The sequence below is a fragment of the Sarcophilus harrisii genome, chromosome 2 (assembly GCF_902635505.1).
Source record: "Sarcophilus harrisii chromosome 2, mSarHar1.11, whole genome shotgun sequence".
Taxonomy (NCBI): domain Eukaryota; kingdom Metazoa; phylum Chordata; class Mammalia; order Dasyuromorphia; family Dasyuridae; genus Sarcophilus; species Sarcophilus harrisii.
In genome coordinates this window covers 626,815,079-626,835,388 of record NC_045427.1, presented here as the reverse complement: position 1 = coordinate 626,835,388, position 20,310 = coordinate 626,815,079, and the positions used below count along the sequence as shown (strand labels likewise).

At 36.3% G+C, this 20,310-nt stretch overlaps 1 protein-coding gene across 2 annotated transcripts in view; it reads left to right on the top strand.

The window, feature by feature from the left end:
* Positions 1–20,310, top strand: part of GRID1 (glutamate ionotropic receptor delta type subunit 1) — a 1,098,515-nt gene that overhangs the window by 861,458 nt on the left and 216,747 nt on the right. For both annotated transcript variants that reach the window (XM_031956732.1, XM_031956733.1), the window contains exon 8: positions 354–473. In XM_031956732.1, the coding sequence (XP_031812592.1) occupies positions 354–473 (120 nt within the window). The remainder of the gene's footprint in view (positions 1–353; positions 474–20,310) is intronic.

Below are 20,310 nucleotides of genomic sequence, written 5' to 3'. Positions count from 1 at the left end.
AGATGAATGAGAGAATGAACAAATGAAGCAATTACTTCTTATTGTATGTAAGACATTGGAGCTATAAATAGAAAATCAAGGCAGTCATTGTTTTCAAGGAGCTCATACTTTAATGTCAGAGACATGGAAGGATTTACCTACAAATAGGATGGAAAAGTCTTAAGGTACAATAGCAAAGCATGTGGTAATACTAATGAAAGAGCCTTCAATATAATCCAAGTCTCTTCAAGCTTTTCCATTCTTACCCTTATAAGGTCCTTATGGGATTGATACCCCTCCTATTTCCTATTATCCTCTGTAAGAAGTTCCTTCTAGTCTGACAGAAAAGTGATACTTTCTTTTCTCTTTGGCAGGGCCACATCACTGGGCTCACAGGGGTGATGGAGTTCCGAGAAGACAGCTCTAATCCCTACGTCCAGTTTGAAATTCTCGGCACCACTTACAGCGAGACCTTTGGCAAAGACATGCGCAAGGTAGACCCCCTAAAAAGTCCATTATTCATTGTTTGAAGTATCACATCCTAGTCAGAAGGAATGACAACAAAAGGAGAACAAATAGGGACCAGGGTCTTTTTCTTTCTTGCCTGCTGTGCAAGGTTTATTTAGTGTGGAAAGCGTGTCTTAGCATTTCTGTCACAGTGAAGCATTCTCAGATTATGCTAGATGGTAACTACAACGCCTAGGGATAGTAAGCAAGCAGGGAGCACTTTGTACTGAATTTTTTTCTGTATGTATTAAATAGAGTTTGGGATGAGTCTGTGATTGTTTCTTCTCAAGAGACTTAAAACTGATTTAGTTAAAGAAATTGTTCCACTCAATAAACCGTAAATCATTAAAGTGATCATATCAAGTCACACATTCTTCTTACATATATATTTAACCTTCCCTATATATGTACATATATATATTCATATATATGTACATATATGTATATGCATATCTAATGCACACATATACACTCCTACACACAGAAGCACAGGCATAGGTACTCACATATACACACACTCCATAATCACACATGAAAGCACCCTCTTACACATGCTTGTACACATACGTTCACTGTGACAGATATACATCTATATAAGGAATGAGATTTCAAAAGTTAGTGCCTTCATTCTGGTGAGTCCTTGACATTGTCCCCGTTTCTGGACTATCAGGGAGAACAGCTCTATCCATAATAGAGCTCCAATCTTGTGCTTCAAAAGATGGATATTGAAAAGCACAGGCATTGATATCAAGTCTGTCAGATTGTCAGTTTTGGGATGGAGAGAAGCTAGAGATAGGCATTAGAATGGACTGTGAGGTCTTTAGAGCAGCATACTCTCAGGTGAGGAAACTCCTACAAGTGTAGCTTGATAACTCTCTTCTATTTAGAGAATCGTCTATAGCACTGACAGGTTGAGCAGCTGCCTCAAGGTTACTTAGTATTTGCCAGAGGCAGAATTTGAAGCCAGGTCTTCCTGTTTTAAAACTAGATCTCTCTGTCATCTCTATCCTGCTGCCTCTTCCAGGAGAAGGCATTTTTAAAAAGGAAAGGGAAAAAAAGGAGATACTTAGAAGAGAAAGCAAAGATTCCTGAGTTCACTGCTGAGATCACAACCTTTAATCTAATTGGAAAGACATGTAAGTGCCCACTATGTGTCAGAGGTAGTGCTAAGATCTAGGTGTAAAAAAATGGTGTCTCATTTCAAGGTATCCAGGCTATGAATCTCCAGTTTTGATATGCTGTTATTTTTACTTCTTGCATTATGGAAAGTTATTTCCAACTAGCAAACAGGTTCAATTTAATTTATCATATTTTGACTGACTGAGTTGAGGTGGGCAGCCTGAGAAGCTTCCCCTGGGATCTAGGAAGATTGAATAGACACTAATAAAAACTCAAATTTATATTCTAGAAATATTGTGACTTGCTGAGATGGGATTTTAGTCACCACCATTAAAATATTATCTTCAGATCACATTGGTACCAGATTGTAGCTCAAAGTAGGATTTTTTCCTAGTATAGTGGCAGTAGTACGGCCACATTTGGACACATAGCCATGTACAGGCTCACCTAAATTCATGTTCCTTTGTAACTGTGTTTGGACTAGAATCCAGAGCATTAAAAGACTAAGGAATAGAAAACTATACAATTAAAGAGGCAGGTTGTGTATTTAGATTAGTCTGTAGAGCAGGAACAGTTGGGTAGCAGGTGGAAGACAGCAGGTAGAAGGGCTAAAAATGCACTTGAAGTGCAATATAATTTGTTGGCTTTGTCTAGGGTGATTAAAAAAAATTCCCAAGCTGACTTTCTGATGTAAAGTTGGAGGCTTCCTATCACAGATAAGTAGGTCTTTTAGAATTTTGCTAGATTAGTGCATTTGGTACTTTTCCTTTGATTGGGGAAGAAGGAGGAGAAGGGTAGAATCAACAGAGAAACTAAATGAACATTGAATAAATGAATGAATGAATGATAAAGCATTTATTAAGCATCTCCTATGAGTTAGGTACAGAAGATATAAGAACAAAAGTAAGATAACTCCTGCCTTTAGGTAACTTATATCCAAATATGGTTACACACTACATCTAGGGGACTGGTGACCAAGGAAAGGAGTTTTATTTATTTGGATAGTGGGTGATGGTCACAGCTATATGAATGTTGTGAGTTTGATAACAGGACTTCTGAGGCATCAACCTGGCCAACAGGAAAATAAGCAAAAGTAAGCTAGTCAATCTAATTCTATGACAATAGACATTCAGGGAAAAATTATTGGTTCTTTTTTATTAACTTGTGTTGCTATGGGATGATCACAAATTAATGGACTTATCTGTGATGTCAAAAATTGGTGGTGTTGTCATGGGTCATCAGAACTTCATCTGTGATGTCGTTCTCTCATGAGTAGTAAATAGACAAGAGAGGTTCTTAAGGTGACTAATGATAACATGAGGGCAATTCCTCAAATGCAACTGCACAGTCACCATGGCACCTCAAAGCTCTGGAGCACATTGTGAATCTTCCATCCAACTCTAATTGATGCTAGAAATCAGACTGGGGTTCTTTCTAAAACATAAAACTATGTAATCATTAATTTAGAAGTCAAGGACCTGGATTTAAACCTTCTCCGTCACTTTCTATTTGTATGTCATTCGCTACTTGGACAAGTCACTTAACCCTCATGGACCACAGTTGACTTCTAAGAAATGAAATGACTGATCTAATTGGCCATTGAAGTTCCTTTTACCTCTAAAAATATAACTTAGAGGGAAAATCAAAAGAAAGAGACACATACATGCAAAAAAAGAGAGAGAGACAGGCAGACAGACAGAAAGGGAGAGAAAAAACAGAGACAAAGACAGATAGAGAAACAGAGACAGACAGGGAAAGACAGAGGAAGGTATTGAGACAGACATGAAGAGATAGAGACAGGGACAAAAACAGAAGCATACAGAGACAGAAACAAAGAGAAAGACAGAGAGCAGAGAGAGAGACTGACAGACAGACACAGACCACAGAGCCAAAGAAAGAGAAAAAGACAGAATTGGAGAGAAATGTAGAGACAAAGATAGAAGAGAAACAGAGACAGAGACAAAGAGAGAGATAAAGAGGCAGAGAGATAGAAGAGAAAGAGAGGAAGCAAAATAAAGGAAGGAAGATGAAGGAAAAAGGAAAGGATACAAATGTATGTTTTAGAACTAAAAAGGACTTTAGCAGTCATGTAATTCAAATCTCTCATTTTACAGAACAGAAAATTGATGCCCATACAAGAATCTCATCCAAGCAAGTGGAAAAGGGAAATGAGTTTGACATAGAAAAATCACTATGATATCAGCCTTTATCCAGGGTGGTTTATGTGTTCCAATCAAAAAACAAATATCTATTAAGAAGCTTTTGTTTGCCAGGTCCTATGTTAAGTGCTGGGGATAGAGAAGAGAAAAAACAAAAACAAACAAACAAAACCAGAAACAGCCCCTGTCATTAAGGAGCTTTCATTTTAACATGGGAGCACCATATATAAACCTTTGAACATACAAGATAAAGACAGAGTAGATGGAAGAGATCATTATAGGAGAAATCACTAATACAAGGGAGATGGGACAAAGTCCTCCTGCAGGAAATGGGTTTTGAACTGAATATTTAAAGTATCTAGAGATTCTCAAAGGTAGCAGTTAGGGAAGAAAAATACTAAGTCATGGAGAATGGTCATTTACAAATGCATGCCTTAATCACCTCAATGCTACTGGGATAAATTGGTGGGCTTCCATTTTAGAATCAGCCACTTCTTAAATGGCGAATATTCAAGCCAGTCTCCCGGTGATGCTGGATGCCACTCTAAGAGCCTAAGAGAGGCCTAGGAACATCACTCTCCACTTCCTGTTTCAAGTATCTGAGCTTTCCACTGTTACCAAGGAAACACTCATCAAAGACCTTGAAACCAATGGGAGTTAGAATGTGTGTCTCTGTCTTACCAGAGCAGGATATCTGAATGTAATTGAGTTGGAGAAGAAGCTGATTTCAGAGTGGATTTTATTCTAATTTGTATTTTTGTCATTTTTTTTTAAAGATCCTCCTTTCACAATAGAATAGGCCATTCATTATATGGTAGCTTAGCAAGCTTATCAACACTGAGAAGTTATCAGAAAAGGACTGAATAGCATTGACTGGTATCACATGTTTATCATTTAAGAAAAGGGGATTTTTTTTTAAAAGAAGCAAAAAAGAGTCTGAGTGATTTCAGAATGAATCAAGGAGAGATGATTAGATTTCTCACTAGTGGGGAGGGTAAATGAAGAGAGTAGAGACACTGAATGAGAGTTTATGTTTGAGATGAGCTAGGGCTTATTCCAGTTAAGTGTCTCATCCCATTACAATAGGAAGGAAGAGGGGGGAGATAACACAGAGAGAGGAATGACAAATCAGAAATGGGAAATACTATTCAAATTGAAGACCACTTGGAGAAGAGAGAAAACAGAAGGATAGGGCAGATAGACAAAAGACATTACATCTTTAGAGGAAGAAAGAGGCATAGAAATGATCACTTTTATTAACAGCATAAATCACACATAAAAAATATACACAGCAAATGAATGAAAGCAAATGAAGACCAAATCAAATCTTGTGAACTCAGAATCAGAAATAATATTTTTGATGATGAGGGGACCCTACAATTAAAATTAATTAATAATGAAGGATAAAGCCTCCAAGCTAGTTTCTATAATGTTTAAACCAATGAGTTTAATCTAAAAACAGGGAACAAAAGGGGTGGATTAAAAAAATAATTGCACCAAAAAAAAAAAAAAGTCATTAGAAGAATGACTCATCCCAGACATTTAAGATTAAGTGGTATCAAGAGACTGTGAAGAATAAGCACTGACTCCCCACAAAGGAAAAGAAAGTTGGTGATTTTCCTCTCAATGAAAGGGAGATGATGGACTGTGTGTCTACCATGGAAACACCAACTTAAAGAGAGAACCCTAGATGGGGAATCAGAAGCCATGGATTTTTATTCCTTATTTCCACCAACATTTACCATGTAAATTCAAATCCTGATCTCTGTGTTCTGATTCATTAGGGATGTGTTGGGGAATCATGAAATGTCACTGTGCCCTAGAGGTGATGTGTGTGAAACCACACTGGTGTTGGTTTTAGCTGAATTTAATCTAGTATTAGTCCTTTGAAAGTTTTTTTTTTTTTCAGTTTTGGAGAGCTATTTTTGTGAAGGTCCTGTCTTTCTGTATCAGATTTCCTTTAATTAGCTTTTCTTTTCTATACTTTTCCTCCTCTAATCCCCTCCCCTTCCCTCTACTTCTCTCCTTTCCCTTCTCTTCTCCTCTGCTTTCTTCCCCTCCTCTCTTTATTCCTCCCCTCTTCTCTCCTCCTTTCTTCTTTCTTTCCCTTCCCTCCCTTCCTTTCTCTTCTCCTCCTGTCTCCTTTCTTCCCCACCTTCCCTTCCTTTCTGTCTCCTCCATTCTCTTTTCCTCTCCCCCCTTCCCTTTATTTCCCCCTCCTTCCCTCACTTTCCTCCTCCTCTCCTCCCCTTTCTTCTCCTCTCATTTTTCCTTCCCCTCTCTTCTTCTTTCCTCTTCTCTCCTCTCTCCTTTTTGTTTCTGGAACTATTTCACTTGAATCTTATGCTAACTCTAACCTTTTCAAACATGCTCAACTCATGGTTTTTTGTTTGTTTTTGTTTTTTTCTCTATTGCTACCAAAATTACTTTTTCTTAAAGACTATTATAGTTAGGAGAAATTTCTTTTTTTCTTCCTCTGTGTTAATGATCATTTCTTTTAAGGCAAGTCTCTTTCTGAAATGCCACTGACCCATTTTCTTCTAGAAAGCTATTACCTAAAAGCATGCTCTGACTCAATACCATTTTCTGAAACAAATGAAGGTAGCTAGAGTTTCTTCAGTTCAGCTCTCAGTAGAATGGAAGAGCAGGGGAGAAGATAGGAGATACACGCACACATACACACAGACAGAGAAAGACAGACAGAGATAGTGAGATAGAAACAGAGAGAGAGACAGAAAGATAGAGAGAGCCAAACAGAGAAATATAGACAGAGGGACACACACATACCATAAAAGCAGACACACAGAGAAAAAGTTAGAAGATTCAAGGTGAGGAAGAAGAGACTGAAAGGATCTCTATAAATCAAGTAGGGTCAAGTAAGTGCATTTAAATTACCATCAATGCTGTTGGCCTGCGAACATTCAGGTAGCAGGAGTATTCACTGAATATCAGCACTAGAAGGTATATTAGAAATCCAAATACTCCCATTTCATAGATTGGGAAAGTGAGGTCAAGAAGAGAGGAGACATGACTTATCCAGCTGAGGAGAGCCAGAGAATAATTTGTAGGGCGGACAACAACCCTATTCTGGTTGAATTCTTTCTACTATGCTGAGAACTATCTTCCTTTCCATTACAATAGATATAGGTAAAAATTTTAAAATAATCTGATGTTTGTGCTAAAATAATCCTAAATGATAAAGTAATAAAAATCTCTCCTTTTCCTTATAAAAATCGGGGACTGCAGAGAGATTGTAACAGAACTAGTTCACATGGTCCTTAGTATGACCATGAGAATAAGACCCATCTGTGATATATCAAGGAATCTTGTTTCCCCTGTAATCATGTTTTCCTCCAAGAGTAGTGGAGTGAAAAGCACATTGACTCTAATACACCTGTTGAAGCAAACACAGGAACTATATGAATATAAGCATAAAACACTTTGTTATACAAATGAATATAGATCTAAATAATTGAAGTAATATTTATTGTTCACAGGTAAGTAAAGCCAATATAATAAAAAAATGACAATTTTACCTAATCTATTTATTTTATGTCATTTGAATTTGCAAAAAAATTACTGAGTTAGAAAAAATAATAAAGTTAATTTAGTTTAGAAGAAAGAAGAACTTTAGTCATTTTATAAGGTGAGAATATTGTTAAAGTATAAAATGAACAATTCTGATTATTTTAAATTAAAATTTTCTAGTATAAATAAAATCTATGCAGTCAAAAATAGAAGGAATATAGGGAATTGGAAAAAAAACTTTCATAGACAAACTATTAGACAGAATGTGATTGAATTGGAATATTGCTGTGGTAAAGGACATGATGAGCTGGTTGATTTAGGAAAAAAAAACATGGAAAGACTTGGATGCATGAAAGAAGATTTTATTTATCTTCAGAAAAATGGATGCCAAGTGGAAATAAGCAAAGTGTTGTCTTACATATTTATGTGTGTATATAATTGTGTGTACATTTGTATATATGATAACATACACACATGTATACACATATGTAGAAACACCTGTGCAAACACAAATACATATATGTACATATATGTGCATATGTGCATGCATCCATAAATGTGTATATGCTATATGCATACATCAATACATATATGTATGTGTGTGTATATATACATATATATAACTGTCTATACTTAATTATAGCCTTCTTGGGGGTGTGGAGAGGTAGGGAAAAAAAACAGTGAAAAGTTCATAGCAGAGAACAAAAGAAAACCTACAAAGAAGTAAAGAAAAGCTGGGTAATTTTGAAAATAATATATAGTATTTATTTATTATCTAGGTTTTCTTGAAATGCAATTTATTGCTTTATATTGAATCCTCTCTGATCTTCTGAAGTGTACATGGCAATTTTTTTTTCATTTTTTTCTTTTGGAATTAAGTTTAAAATGCATTTAAAAACTTAAAACAATAACAACATTGGTTCTAGGAGCTGGAGGGCATAGATTAAAAACCTACTTACTCAGTTTCCTTATCTGTCGAATTAGAGGATTGGACATGTGAGTTGCTATGCTATAATTGTGTTATAATTGCATTGCATCTAGTGATGTGATGGACATATGGTGAGTAATCTTGTTATTAGATTATCTAAGTTCATAGGTAATTAGAAGAGCTAGGTCTGAACGTGACCTGTAATGCTCACTATATTTATAGCTTTGAGTAAAAATTGTTATTTCTCTGGACCTTAGTTTCCTCAACTGTACATTTTTGGGATCTGACTAATTGATCTCTAATATTTTTTTTCCCAATTCTATCTAAACTCTTAAAACCTTCTACCCTTTGCCTAGGGCCAGTTTGAAAGGAAGCAAAGGTTTGCTGCTTTCAATACCCCTCTTTTCAATTCCTTGAGAGTAGGAGATGTTCTGGGCCTCCTCTGTATATCCAAGGCCTGTCTTCCATCCCTCATCTGTCATTTTATTTTTAATAAAAGCATATTTTGTCAAGAACAATAACTACGCCTCCTCAGTGTTCTATGCCAGGGAATTTGCTGAGTGCAGTTGATTTTTAACAAAGTGATAACTGTTCATTATTCAGTGATTGCCAAAGGAGAGGTTCCCAACTTTTCCCCTCTCTTCAAAATGTACCATTAACATTCTTATATGAAATATCAACCAAGTTTTGTTATAGCCACACAGCCTGCCCCATACTCCTTAGGGCAGGAGCTTCCAGAAATGTGTCCAGATCAGGAAGAAACCAGTTAGCAAAAAAGGGGAGCTGTATTAGTCTTCTATAACACTCATTCCATATGTCTTTAGTCACCTGCAACATCACACTTAGATGAACTAAAATAGTAGGGCTTGGTAACTAGGGCATCAGGAGAGACAGGGCTAGGACAATGCCTCTGTCTTTTGGCTCCATATGTTATATCTTAAGCATCTGAGTTCCTAGTCTTTCTGACTCTAGGCAAGTTGTGTGTGTGTGTGTGTGTGTGTGTGTGTGTGTGTGTGTATGTATTTTAAGATTAGGGTAGCTAGAAATGAAGACTCTATCTCTCTTAGAATCTCTTAGAAGATTTAATTAGAGAAAATCAACTATATTTACTAAGTATATTGGGGGAAAGGGATAGGGATAAATTTCCAGCTACTTTTTTGATTAACATTCTCAGGGGAAGTATTTCCCAAAGAAAATGTCATAACCTTTTTATGTAAATGCAATTGTGCTAACACTGAGATCAGAAGCAAATGACATGACCCTAGACTTTCCTTGAGAGTAGGAAACAAAATTACATATGCTTCCATGACTGTTATTTGGGCCATTTGATAAAGAAGACAGGTAACACAAGAACAAAACTATATTTTCCTTTCTAAGTGATAATGTTGTGGGATTTCTTTACCTGTAGGGTTTATGCTAAACAACGATGTGATTCAAGGATGCTGATTTGCCAAATGTTGTCCGGTTGCAAATGACTTAACTTGTTTGAAATTATATGATTATATATAAGGTGACAAGTAATTTTGCAAATTGCTACTGTGATGGATGGCCCAATGAAAATGAATCCAAAGTAGGCAGAAACCAGTAATAAACAATTTAACCATAAAATATGCATCATCTTTTTAGAAAAACAAAACAGAAAACAAGCAAAAATAATTGTACATGTTTAAGAAAAGGAGACCTAAAGGAGCCAGTCCTGAAGTCAGGAGGACCAGAGTTCAAATCTGATCTCAGACACTTAACATGTCCTACCTGTGTAACTCTGGGCAAGTCACTTGACCCCAATTGCCTCAGGGGGGAAACAAGAACATGATCTGGAGAATGGCTGAACAGATTTGGGATGGAATACTAATGTGCTGTAAGAAATAATGAGTAAGATGGTTTAAGAAAAAACCTGGGAAGACTTATATGCAATGAGGCAGAGCAAAGTGAGCTTCACTGGAAAAACATTATACACATTAATATCAATATGTAAGGATGATCCTCTGAAAAAGATTTATCTACTCTCATCAAGATGAGGATCCAAGGCAATTTAATTCCAAAGGATCCATCCCCAGAAAGACAACTGATAAACTCTGAGTACAAACTGAAGCCTATTTTTATTTCATTTTGTTTGTGTTCTTCTTGTGCAGCATGACTCATATGGAAATATATTTTGTGTGACCTCACAGGTTAAAAAAAAAAGATTTTTTTCAAGCCCTGTCTTCCCTCACCCCCCCCAAAAAAAAGGAAAAAAAGAAAAAAAGACCTGAGTTTCTTTAGTTGATCACAAGCTCAGTATAAACCAACAATGTTACATTGCTATTGTACATATGCCCAATCTTTGGCTACATTGATAGATACATAATATATCCATTCATGCTATTAAGTATATACTGAACAACTAATTATTCAATGTGAGAAATTGCTCACCCTCTATTTGATATAAAGATACATAACAGTTCTATTCTGGTGCTGTATTCCAAGAGGTACATTGACTAGGGTTATATGTGAAGAAGGTGAGAAGTCTCAAATTCATGATACCTAAAAATCTAGGGATATTTAACCCAGGGAAAAGAAGACAGTAAAGAGAGAATGCAGTTTAAAGAATGCAGTTTCATGTAGCGTTCTCCAGAATGGGGAATGGAGGCTTCAGGAATCTATAATCTAACTACAAGTATAATGTGATCGCCCAGTATGTAGGTAAAACAACAACAACAACAAAAAGGATCACCTTCTATCCATCCAATTATAGTCAAGTATTGGACTTGTCTTCAGTATAACCAAATCTCTAGCACAGCAGCCAGTGTACAAGTGGCTTTGGGTAAATCATCCCTTCTAATTAGTCATTTGTTTTGCTGGACTGTGCATATTTGTCACAAGTGTTTTCCCCTTTTACTCCTCTCCTCTTTTCCTCCTTTCTTCTTTTCTTTCTTCCTTCCTCTTATTTCCCTTCTCTGTCTTATCTCTGCCACTGTCTCTGTCTTTCTATCTCTGTCTCTATTTCTATCGGTCTCTCTGCCCTTCTATCCTTCCTTCCTTACCTCCTTTCCCCACCTTATTTCTTTATAGAGAGAAAATAAATATCTTTTCACTTTTTGTAAAGAAATATTATAAGAAATCATCCATTTTCTCAATTTGAGCATTTCTGGACCACCTTTCCATAAAATTCACCTTATGTCTGCCTTGGGGAGAGGCTTGTATTTTGTAGGAGAGACTTTATCTTTTGATCATTGACCTGTGAGAAAGAACTCTGTCTTCTGTCTTTTAATTTTCTTTTTTTGGGGGGAGGGGGAGGGGGAATGTGAGTTATACAAGATGAGTTGGTGTCAAGGGGTTGTGATCTACATGACAGATCTTATTACCTTAGGTTTCTCCCCAAACTTACCCAGATTCCAAACTTCCCTACTACTACCCAGTGTTCCACAATCTCTCTAGTCATCCAAAATCATGACTTCAGGGTCATCCTTGACTTTTCACTTTTTCTCTCCCCAGTATCATATCAGTTACCTCATCTCTTCCTCCACATCCTTGATACCCAACATATTCTATCTTTAAAATCATTTCCCTAGTGCAAATCTTCATTACCTCTGTCCTAGACTATTATAAAGGCATACAAATTTATGTCTGTACTTGAAGTCTCTGCACACTTCAGTAATTTGGAGTTGTGAAGGTGATTTTTCCTAAAATGCAGGTCTAAATACGTTACTTTCCTACTCAATAATCTTTGTTGGATTCCTATGGAATCTACTAATACCTGCTATTTACTCTTTATCTCATACATTTAAAAAGTTCAAATTTTTGGTGATTATGAGGAAGAGAAAAAGGATCAACATTTATTAATCACTTTGGAGGTGCTAGGCATCATGCTAAGTATTTTACAAGAAAATGTCATTTGATCCTCATAACAACCCTGGGAGATTGGTGCTATGAGTCCCATTTTACAACTGAGAAATGGAGGCATTCCTAGGTTAAGTGACTTGCCCAGGGTCACATAGTTAGTAAATATCTAAGACTGAATTTTAACTCAGGTATTCTTAATTTTTGGCCTAGCATTCTATCTACTGTATTACTAGTTGTCTTTTTGTACTGTATTGTGATAAATACTATTTTTAGTAAAGGGATACATGCGTATAATTTTTAAATAAGCTGTGGTATACATTATAGTGATGTGTGCTCAATTTACTTGTTTGTACATTTGTTTTTTAAGGATGGGCAAATTATTTAAAACTTTTTAAAGACCACTAGTTTGGTAGCAAGAAGAATGCACTAAAAATTAGACCTGCGTTTAGTTTTGCTATTAACCAGTAATGTTAACATCAAAAAAAATGTTAAGATTTTATATGCATAGCATCAAATAGCTATATCATTTTAAAACCAAAAGACTTTAGCACTTAGGCAGTTCATTCCTATCATTAATCTGTTGATAAAAAGATGAAGACTTATAAAGAATAATTGCCTTTCTAATCATCCCACTCACATGGGATGGCACATGGAGGATTCACACTCCCATCCTGTCCTAGTCATAGTCTTACACAACCTCGTTGCTTTCAGAACTTCTCAACTTCTTTATCTATCAAATCAAATAAATTCAGCTAAATGGTCTTTCTAAGATCCCTTGTACCCTATAGTCTCTCTGACATGATAGATATCTGAAAAACTGTCAGGTGAAGGAGGTGTTATATTTAAATTGTCCAAATCCAAAGAGAACTATTAATCTTTGCAGAGATGAGATAGAAGGAGGGTTTGGTGACAGGAAGGCAGATTTCAAAAACTTTCTAATAAACCTCCCTAATGCTGGAATGACTATTTCTTGAAGCAGAAAACTACAAATGCTTCCAGTTTTGAGATTCTGAGATTCTCCCCATAATTCTGAGAGATTTCAACACTGACAGTAACAGAGATTAATTAGGGGTAGGTAGGTGGCTCAGTGGATAGAGTATTGGACCCATCAAAGAAGTCTCAAGTTCAAATCCAGCCTCAGATATTGCCTAACAGTTGCTGTTGGATAAGTTACTTAACCTCTGTTTATATCAGTTTCCCTATCTTTAAACTAAGGATAATAATGGAACCTGATTCTTTTTTTTTTTTTAATAGCCTTTTATTTACAGGTTATATTCAGGTTATATGCATGGGTAACTTTACAGCATTAACAATTGCCAAACCTCTTGTTCCAATTTTTCACCTCTTACCCCCCACCCCCTCCCCCAGATGGCAGGATGACCAGTAGATGTTAAATATATTAAAATATAAATTAGATACACAATAAGTATACATGACCAAACCGTTATTTTGCTGTACAAAAAGAATCAGACTCTGAAATATTGTACAATTAGCTTGTGAAGGAAATCAAAAATGCAGGTGGGCATAAATATAGGGATTGGGAATTCAATGTAATGGTTTTTAGTCATCTCCCAGAGTTCTTTCTCTGGGCATAGCTGGTTCAGTTCATTACTGCTCCATTAGAAATGATTTGGTTGATCTCATTGCTGAGGATGGCCAGGTCCATCAGAACTGGTCATCATATAGTATTGTTGTTGAAGTATATAATGATCTCCTGGTCCTGCTCATTTCACTCAGCATCAGTTCGTGTATGTCTCTCCAGGCCTTTCTGAAATCATCCTGTTGGTCATTTCTTACAGAACAATAATATTCCATAATATTCATATACCACAATTTATTCAGCCATTCTCCAATTGATGGGCATCCACTCAGTTTCCAGTTTCTAGCCACTACAAAGAGGGCTGCCACAAACATTCGTGCACATACAGGTCCCTTTCCCTTCTTTATGATCTCTTTGGGATATAATCCCAGTAGTAACACTGCTGGATCAAAGGGTATGCACAGTTTGATAACTTTTTGAGCATAGTTCCAAACTACTCTCCAGAATGGTTGGATTCGTTCACAACTCCACCAACAATGCATCAATGTCCCAGTTTTCCCGCATCCCCTCCAACAATCATCATTATTTTTTCCTGTCATCTTAGCCAATCTGACAGGTGTGTAGTGGTATCTTAGAGTTGTCTTAATTTGCATTTCTCTGATTAATAATGACTTGGAGCATCTTTTCATATGACTAGAAATAGTTTCAATTTCTTCATCTGAGAATTGTCTGGAACCTGATTCTTAGAGTTATCATGAGAATCAAATAAAATTATATTTGTAAAGGGCTTAGCATATAGTTCCTGACTCATAATTGGTTGGTTGTTGCCCCCCATACTTGAAGAAGGTCAAAATGTCATCACTATGTTAAAGAAAATGTAGAATGTATCCAACTGGGGCTCATCAGATCAAAATGAGCTTGGAATGCTCTGCCACAGGTCAGACACAAATAGTCCTTATGCACATTTGGGAAAGTTGTATCTCACATTTCTTTTGTCTAATTCAATTCTGCTTACACCTAGTAGCTACTATATAAATGCTAGTTTTATTATTTTCTTATTAGCTTAGACTTAAAGTTATATGCTTAACATAGAGAGATCATCAAGAATATGCAATTAAGTAGATAGCAATGCTATCAATGAAATGTATTTTTGTAATATCCCAAAGTTTTCTTTTTCACATGCTCTATTGGTCAGTCATTCAATACAGCTATTTATTAAGCACAAACTATAAACTAAGTACTATGCTAAGAACTAAGAATACAAAGAAAAGTAAGATAGTTCCTGTTCTTGAAGAACTTATAGCATAATAGGGAAGATAAGAAAACCTTATCTAATAAGCTCCCCAGTAGTGGAATAGCCACTGAAAATAGAAAGTATTTAAAATATATACAACATGCAAATCATATGCAATGTGTCATGCACAAACAAATAAGATAGATACAAGACAAACTGGAGATAATAAATAAAAGGGAATTTCCAAATTTGGAGGAGGATTTTAATAGAGAGGCTTGAAAATGGCCTAGACTTTAAGAAAGCCTGAGTAGTTGGGAGGTGAATATCAGGAGAAAGAACATTATAGGAATGGGCAACAATTAGTGACACAAAAACAATGTCTAATTTAAGGAAAATTTAGGAGTCCAGTGATGTTGGATGATTGAGTAAAATGAGCAGAATATAAGGAATAAGAAGACTAGAAAAGTAGAAGGGTTAAAAGCCAAGTACAAGATATTATATTTTTTCCTGAAGGAAATAGGAAACCCTGAAGTTGAATGGGGAAGTGAAATGATTAAAGTTGCATTTTAGGAAGATCAACTTGACAAGTGAAAATAGGATAGATTGAGGAGAGACTTGAGACTGGGAAGCCAAATTTGAGACTATTATAGTCGTTTGGGTGTGATGGGATGAGCACTTGGGTCAAAGTGCTGGCAATTTCAGAGGAGAGGAGAGAATGTGTGTTAGAAATGTCATAAAGGTACAATTGGCAGGACTTGGCAACTGATTAAATTTGAAGGATTAGAAAGAATGACATATCAATGGTACCGATTGAGTGTTGAGCTTGAAAGACTGGGAAAATGGTAGTATTCTTTAAAATGATAGATAAGTTAGAAAGAGGGGGAAGGATAATGGATTCAGTTCTTGACACTTTGAGTTTAAGATATCTATGAGACATTGAGCTTGAAATGCCAACACACTTGGAAAAGTAAAAGTGAAGATCAGGAGAGAGGGTTGGGTTGGATGAATGCATCTGAGGGTTATTCGCAGAGAAACGATAGTTAAAACGATGTGGTCTGATAAAATCATCAAGTGAAATAGTATAAAGGCAGAAGAGGAGAACACTCATGACAGGACCTCGGGGAGCATGTATAGTTAGTAGTTGTGACTTCAACAACGATCCAGCAAAAGAGACTAGGACAAATAGATAGGAGAACCAGGAGGAAGCAGTGTCAGGAAAACTTAGAGATAAAGAGTATCAAGAGGGAGGGAATCATCCAAAATTTTAGATGACACAGAGAGTTCAAGAAAGATGATGACTAAGAAAAGGCAATTAGATTTAGTGATTAAGAGCTCACTGGTAAATTCAGAGAGCAGTTTCAGTCGAGTAATGAGGTTGGAAGAAAGAAAGTAAAGGCCAGGGAGGAATTGTTTGTAGATAGATTAATATAACCAGAAAAGGGAGAAGAGGTATAGGATGACAGCTAGCAGAAATGGATGAATCAAGTGAGAATTCTTTGAAGTTGGAGCAGACGTGAGCTTTTTCTATAAGCGATAGGAACAAGATCAGTAGACAGGGAAATACCAAATGATAAATGAAAGTGTAGGGCAACAAGGTAGCAAAGTGCATAGAGTGGTAGGCCTAGAGTCTGGAAAATTCATCTTGGTGAGTTCAAATCTGGTCTCAGAACCTTACTAATTGTATGACCCTGGCCAAGTGATTTAATCCGGTTTGCTTCAGTTTCACATTTGCAAAAGAATCTGGGAAAAACATCAAACCACTTCAGTACCTTTACCAATAAAGCCCCAAATGGGTCTGTGAAAAGTAGGACATGATTGAAAAATGACTAAACAACTATGCCATAATAGAGGGAGAAATCTGCTGAATAAGATGGGTTAGAATGGGATCACTTGTGCAAGTAGAATGATTAGCCTTGTCATGGAGTAGGGGTACTTCTTCATATGAAAAAAGAGTAAAGAATAATAAAGTTACAGAAATTATCTTAATGGTATGAGATGATGAGAAGGAGAGAAGAAATAAATTGTATCTATTTTTCATTGAAGACAGGTTCTTAGCTGAGAGGATGAGGAATCATAGGAACTATGTGTGATTTAAAGATTAGGTGAAAGTGAAGGTTTAGAAGAGCTGCTATGATGAGTACATTATTGAAGTATAAAGATTACCTTGCCATAGAAAGGGCCCAGTTGAGATTATTTAACATAACATTTTATTAAACTCAGTGATAATGCTTTCATGAGTTTCTCAAGCTTTATTCACCAGTCATGTAGAAGTGTTTTAAGGTTCATGAATTTGTTCACAGAAGCATGGCACAATGAATAAAAGCATTGTCTTTAGAGTAAGATGATCTGGGTTCTAATCTCTCTGATACTTAGGTGTGATATTGGCTTCAGCTTACTAATTTTTAATTTTTTTATTATAGTTTTTTATTGACAGAACATATGCATGGGTGATTTTTCGATATTGTCCTTTGAAGTCACTTCTGTTCCAACTTTTCCCTTCCTTCTCTCCACCTCCTTCCTTAGATGGCAGGCAGTCTCATACATGTTAAACATGTTAAAGTATATCTTAAATACAATATATGTGTACAGATCCTTACAGTTCTCTTGTTGCCCAAGAAAAGTCGTATTTAGAAAGGTAAAAATAAACTGGGAAGAAAAACAAAAATTCAAGCAGTCCACATTCATTTCCCAGTGTTCTTTCTCTGGGTGTAGCTGGTTCTGTTCATCACTGATCAACTGGAACTGAATTGGATCTTCTCATTGTGGAAGATATCCATTTCCATCAGAATACATCCTCATACAGTATCGTTGTTGAAGTGTATAATGATCTCCTGGTTTTGCTCATTTCACTTAGCATCAGTTCATGTAAGTCTCTCCCAGCCTCTCTGTATTCATCCTTCAGCTTACTAATTTTTAAAGTGAGATGAATAGATTTGATGACATCTGTGATCCTATTCAGTTCTTGTTTTATTGTTACATGATTTAATTTGATTTCTTAATAATACTGTGAAATAAATAATATGAGTTATATATTCATTTTACAGATGAGATACCAAAAAAAAAAAAAAACTTGCCTTTGGCCAAACAAGTAATATCAGAGATGAAATCTGAATACAGATCTCACATTCCTTGTTCTTTCCATTAACCTATACTGCCTCAATGTCTTGGGTTCTCTTTGAACCAACTTTTTCCCCTCCTTTCTGAGGAAGGAACCTCAGCTCCTAGGACTAAATGTACCTGTTAAAGTATCAGCATTTTTAAGGCTTCTTGTTCATCCTAAAATGATCCAAATTTTGAATGTTCTAAGGACATTGAGTTCATCATAAGAAATCGTCAACAGAACTGGGAATATTTAGGCTGGGGAAGAAAAAGTTCAGAGTATATGAGCTGCTTTAAATATTTTCAGGGTTGATATGACAGAAAAGTTAGATTTGTTCTTCTTGGCCACAGGTGGCAAAAACCTATTGGGAGGAATAGAAATTACAAATTGTTCTATTTAGACTTATCATTAAAGTATGGGGGAGGGGAGTTCTAATAATTAAACCTTTCCCAAAGTAGAATGAATAGTTTAGTTGATATGGTGGGTCTCTATGGAAGTTTTCCAGATAGAAACTGGATTATCATTTATCATTTATGTTCCAATTGGGATTCCTTTGTGTTGCATTAGACAGTCTCTAATTTTGATTCTAAACTCCAATTTTCAGATTCTAGGGATGGCTTTCACCCCACCTCAGCTCTTTCCCACCAGTGAAATACCAGACAAATCATTAAACCTCTCTGGATTTCATAGATAAGTTTCCATAGCTGTGAAATGATAAGCTTGAACTGAACAGTTGCTAAGGGCCCTTCTGTCTCTCAGTCATGAACTTGTGATTTTACAGCAAAATATTTTTAGGTAGTAACTCCATGAACTTAATCAGTTTTTGTGTCCTGCAGAGAGTACTTTTCAAAATGGCTATAACTCTGCTCTTTATATAGATATCTACTTCCTGTTTGGATAACCCTAAAGTATGCACTTGAGGTTGGCAGTTTATGTTAATCCATATTATCCCATGTTACCTGAAATAAAAAGAAAAATAACTTCTTTATTGTTTCTACTAAAGGTGCTTAAAATTTCCACTAGTGCCTTTCAAGGAGCAGGTCTTCTCTACATTGCTTGAGTCCCTTACCTGCTGCTATCTCCATCTTGTCAATGTTCTATTGCTTAGTCACTGTGGCCATGTTGGAAATTGGGGTGGAAGGCAGGGAGAACAGCCACTATATAACTATGTGGTATTAGGTATTATTTCCAGTCTCGTCTCCAGTCTAGTCAAAGGCAGGGAAAGTCTTGTGATGCTTGAAAAGAACATAGAAACCTTGATGGGAGTCAAGAGTTCCTTGGACTTAATTTGTATGAGAACGTTGGTGCACCAGAAAGAGCTAGATTATATTCACTATTAAAGAAGAACCATTTTAGTGTGGAAACTAACCCAAGTGGGCAAAATCTTATGCTAAATAATTATTTTCCAAATCCTGTTCCTGGGGTTCCAAGGCCTGCCAGTAAGAGACTTGATCAGGATAGAATAGAACACTAATGTGTATCTCAGTATAATCAGCATCTTAAATAAAGGCAGAGAAACTGATGCATCTTTAGGGCCATCCTCCCCAGCCCTGACCTTGTGGCCATCGAGAGCTGTCATATCAGCCCTTTGTTGCGGAACTTGTGAGTAATAAACCTTAGAGTCCCAGTGGAAAAGTAATCATTTCAGCAAGAAAACATATTCTGGTTTCTAGCTTCTAAGGGCTTATTATAAAGTACAGTGAGGAGGAAAAATCATTTTAAAGAATATTGGAAAGCACCTCACCAGGGCTCTCTTGCCCCTTGGAAATATCAGTGTAAAACTTATTTGGTGCTGCAAGTTTGATGGCATCAGTCAGAGGCAGAGATAATGCACTCTTGATTTCTGAATCAAAAATGACAGTCATGTCTTTCCCAATGTTCCCAATGGGGCTCCTCTCCAATCATGATTGCTATTGCCTGCTCATGAACTACCTCCCAGGAAAGATGCTTAACCACTAGCTTAGTTGCATCATGGAATACGCCACAATCCCTGCACCCATGTGAAGGTGACTTGCTACTAGTATGGAATGGTAAGGAGAGGGTCTGGAATTTGGATTTGTGTCAGGATCTTTAATACAATTGGTGAAGTAATCCTGTATTTCTACCCAGTTCCTTATCACTGATGAGATTAATTCCAAGATTCTTTTTCCAGGCACTCAAGGCCCCCTATATTCTGGTCACACCTTATTTATTCAACTTTATTTCTTCACTTATTTCCATATATAAGGACTCTCCATGTCTATTAGCTCCATTCATTCTTAATTTGACTCTTATTCCCATCATGTTTCCAAGTGTGGAATCCAGTTCAATTTCCAAGGATTTTTCTTATTCTATTGAATGATACTGAGCCAGCTGCTTAAAATTCCAAATCAGTTTCCACATCTGGCAAATGAG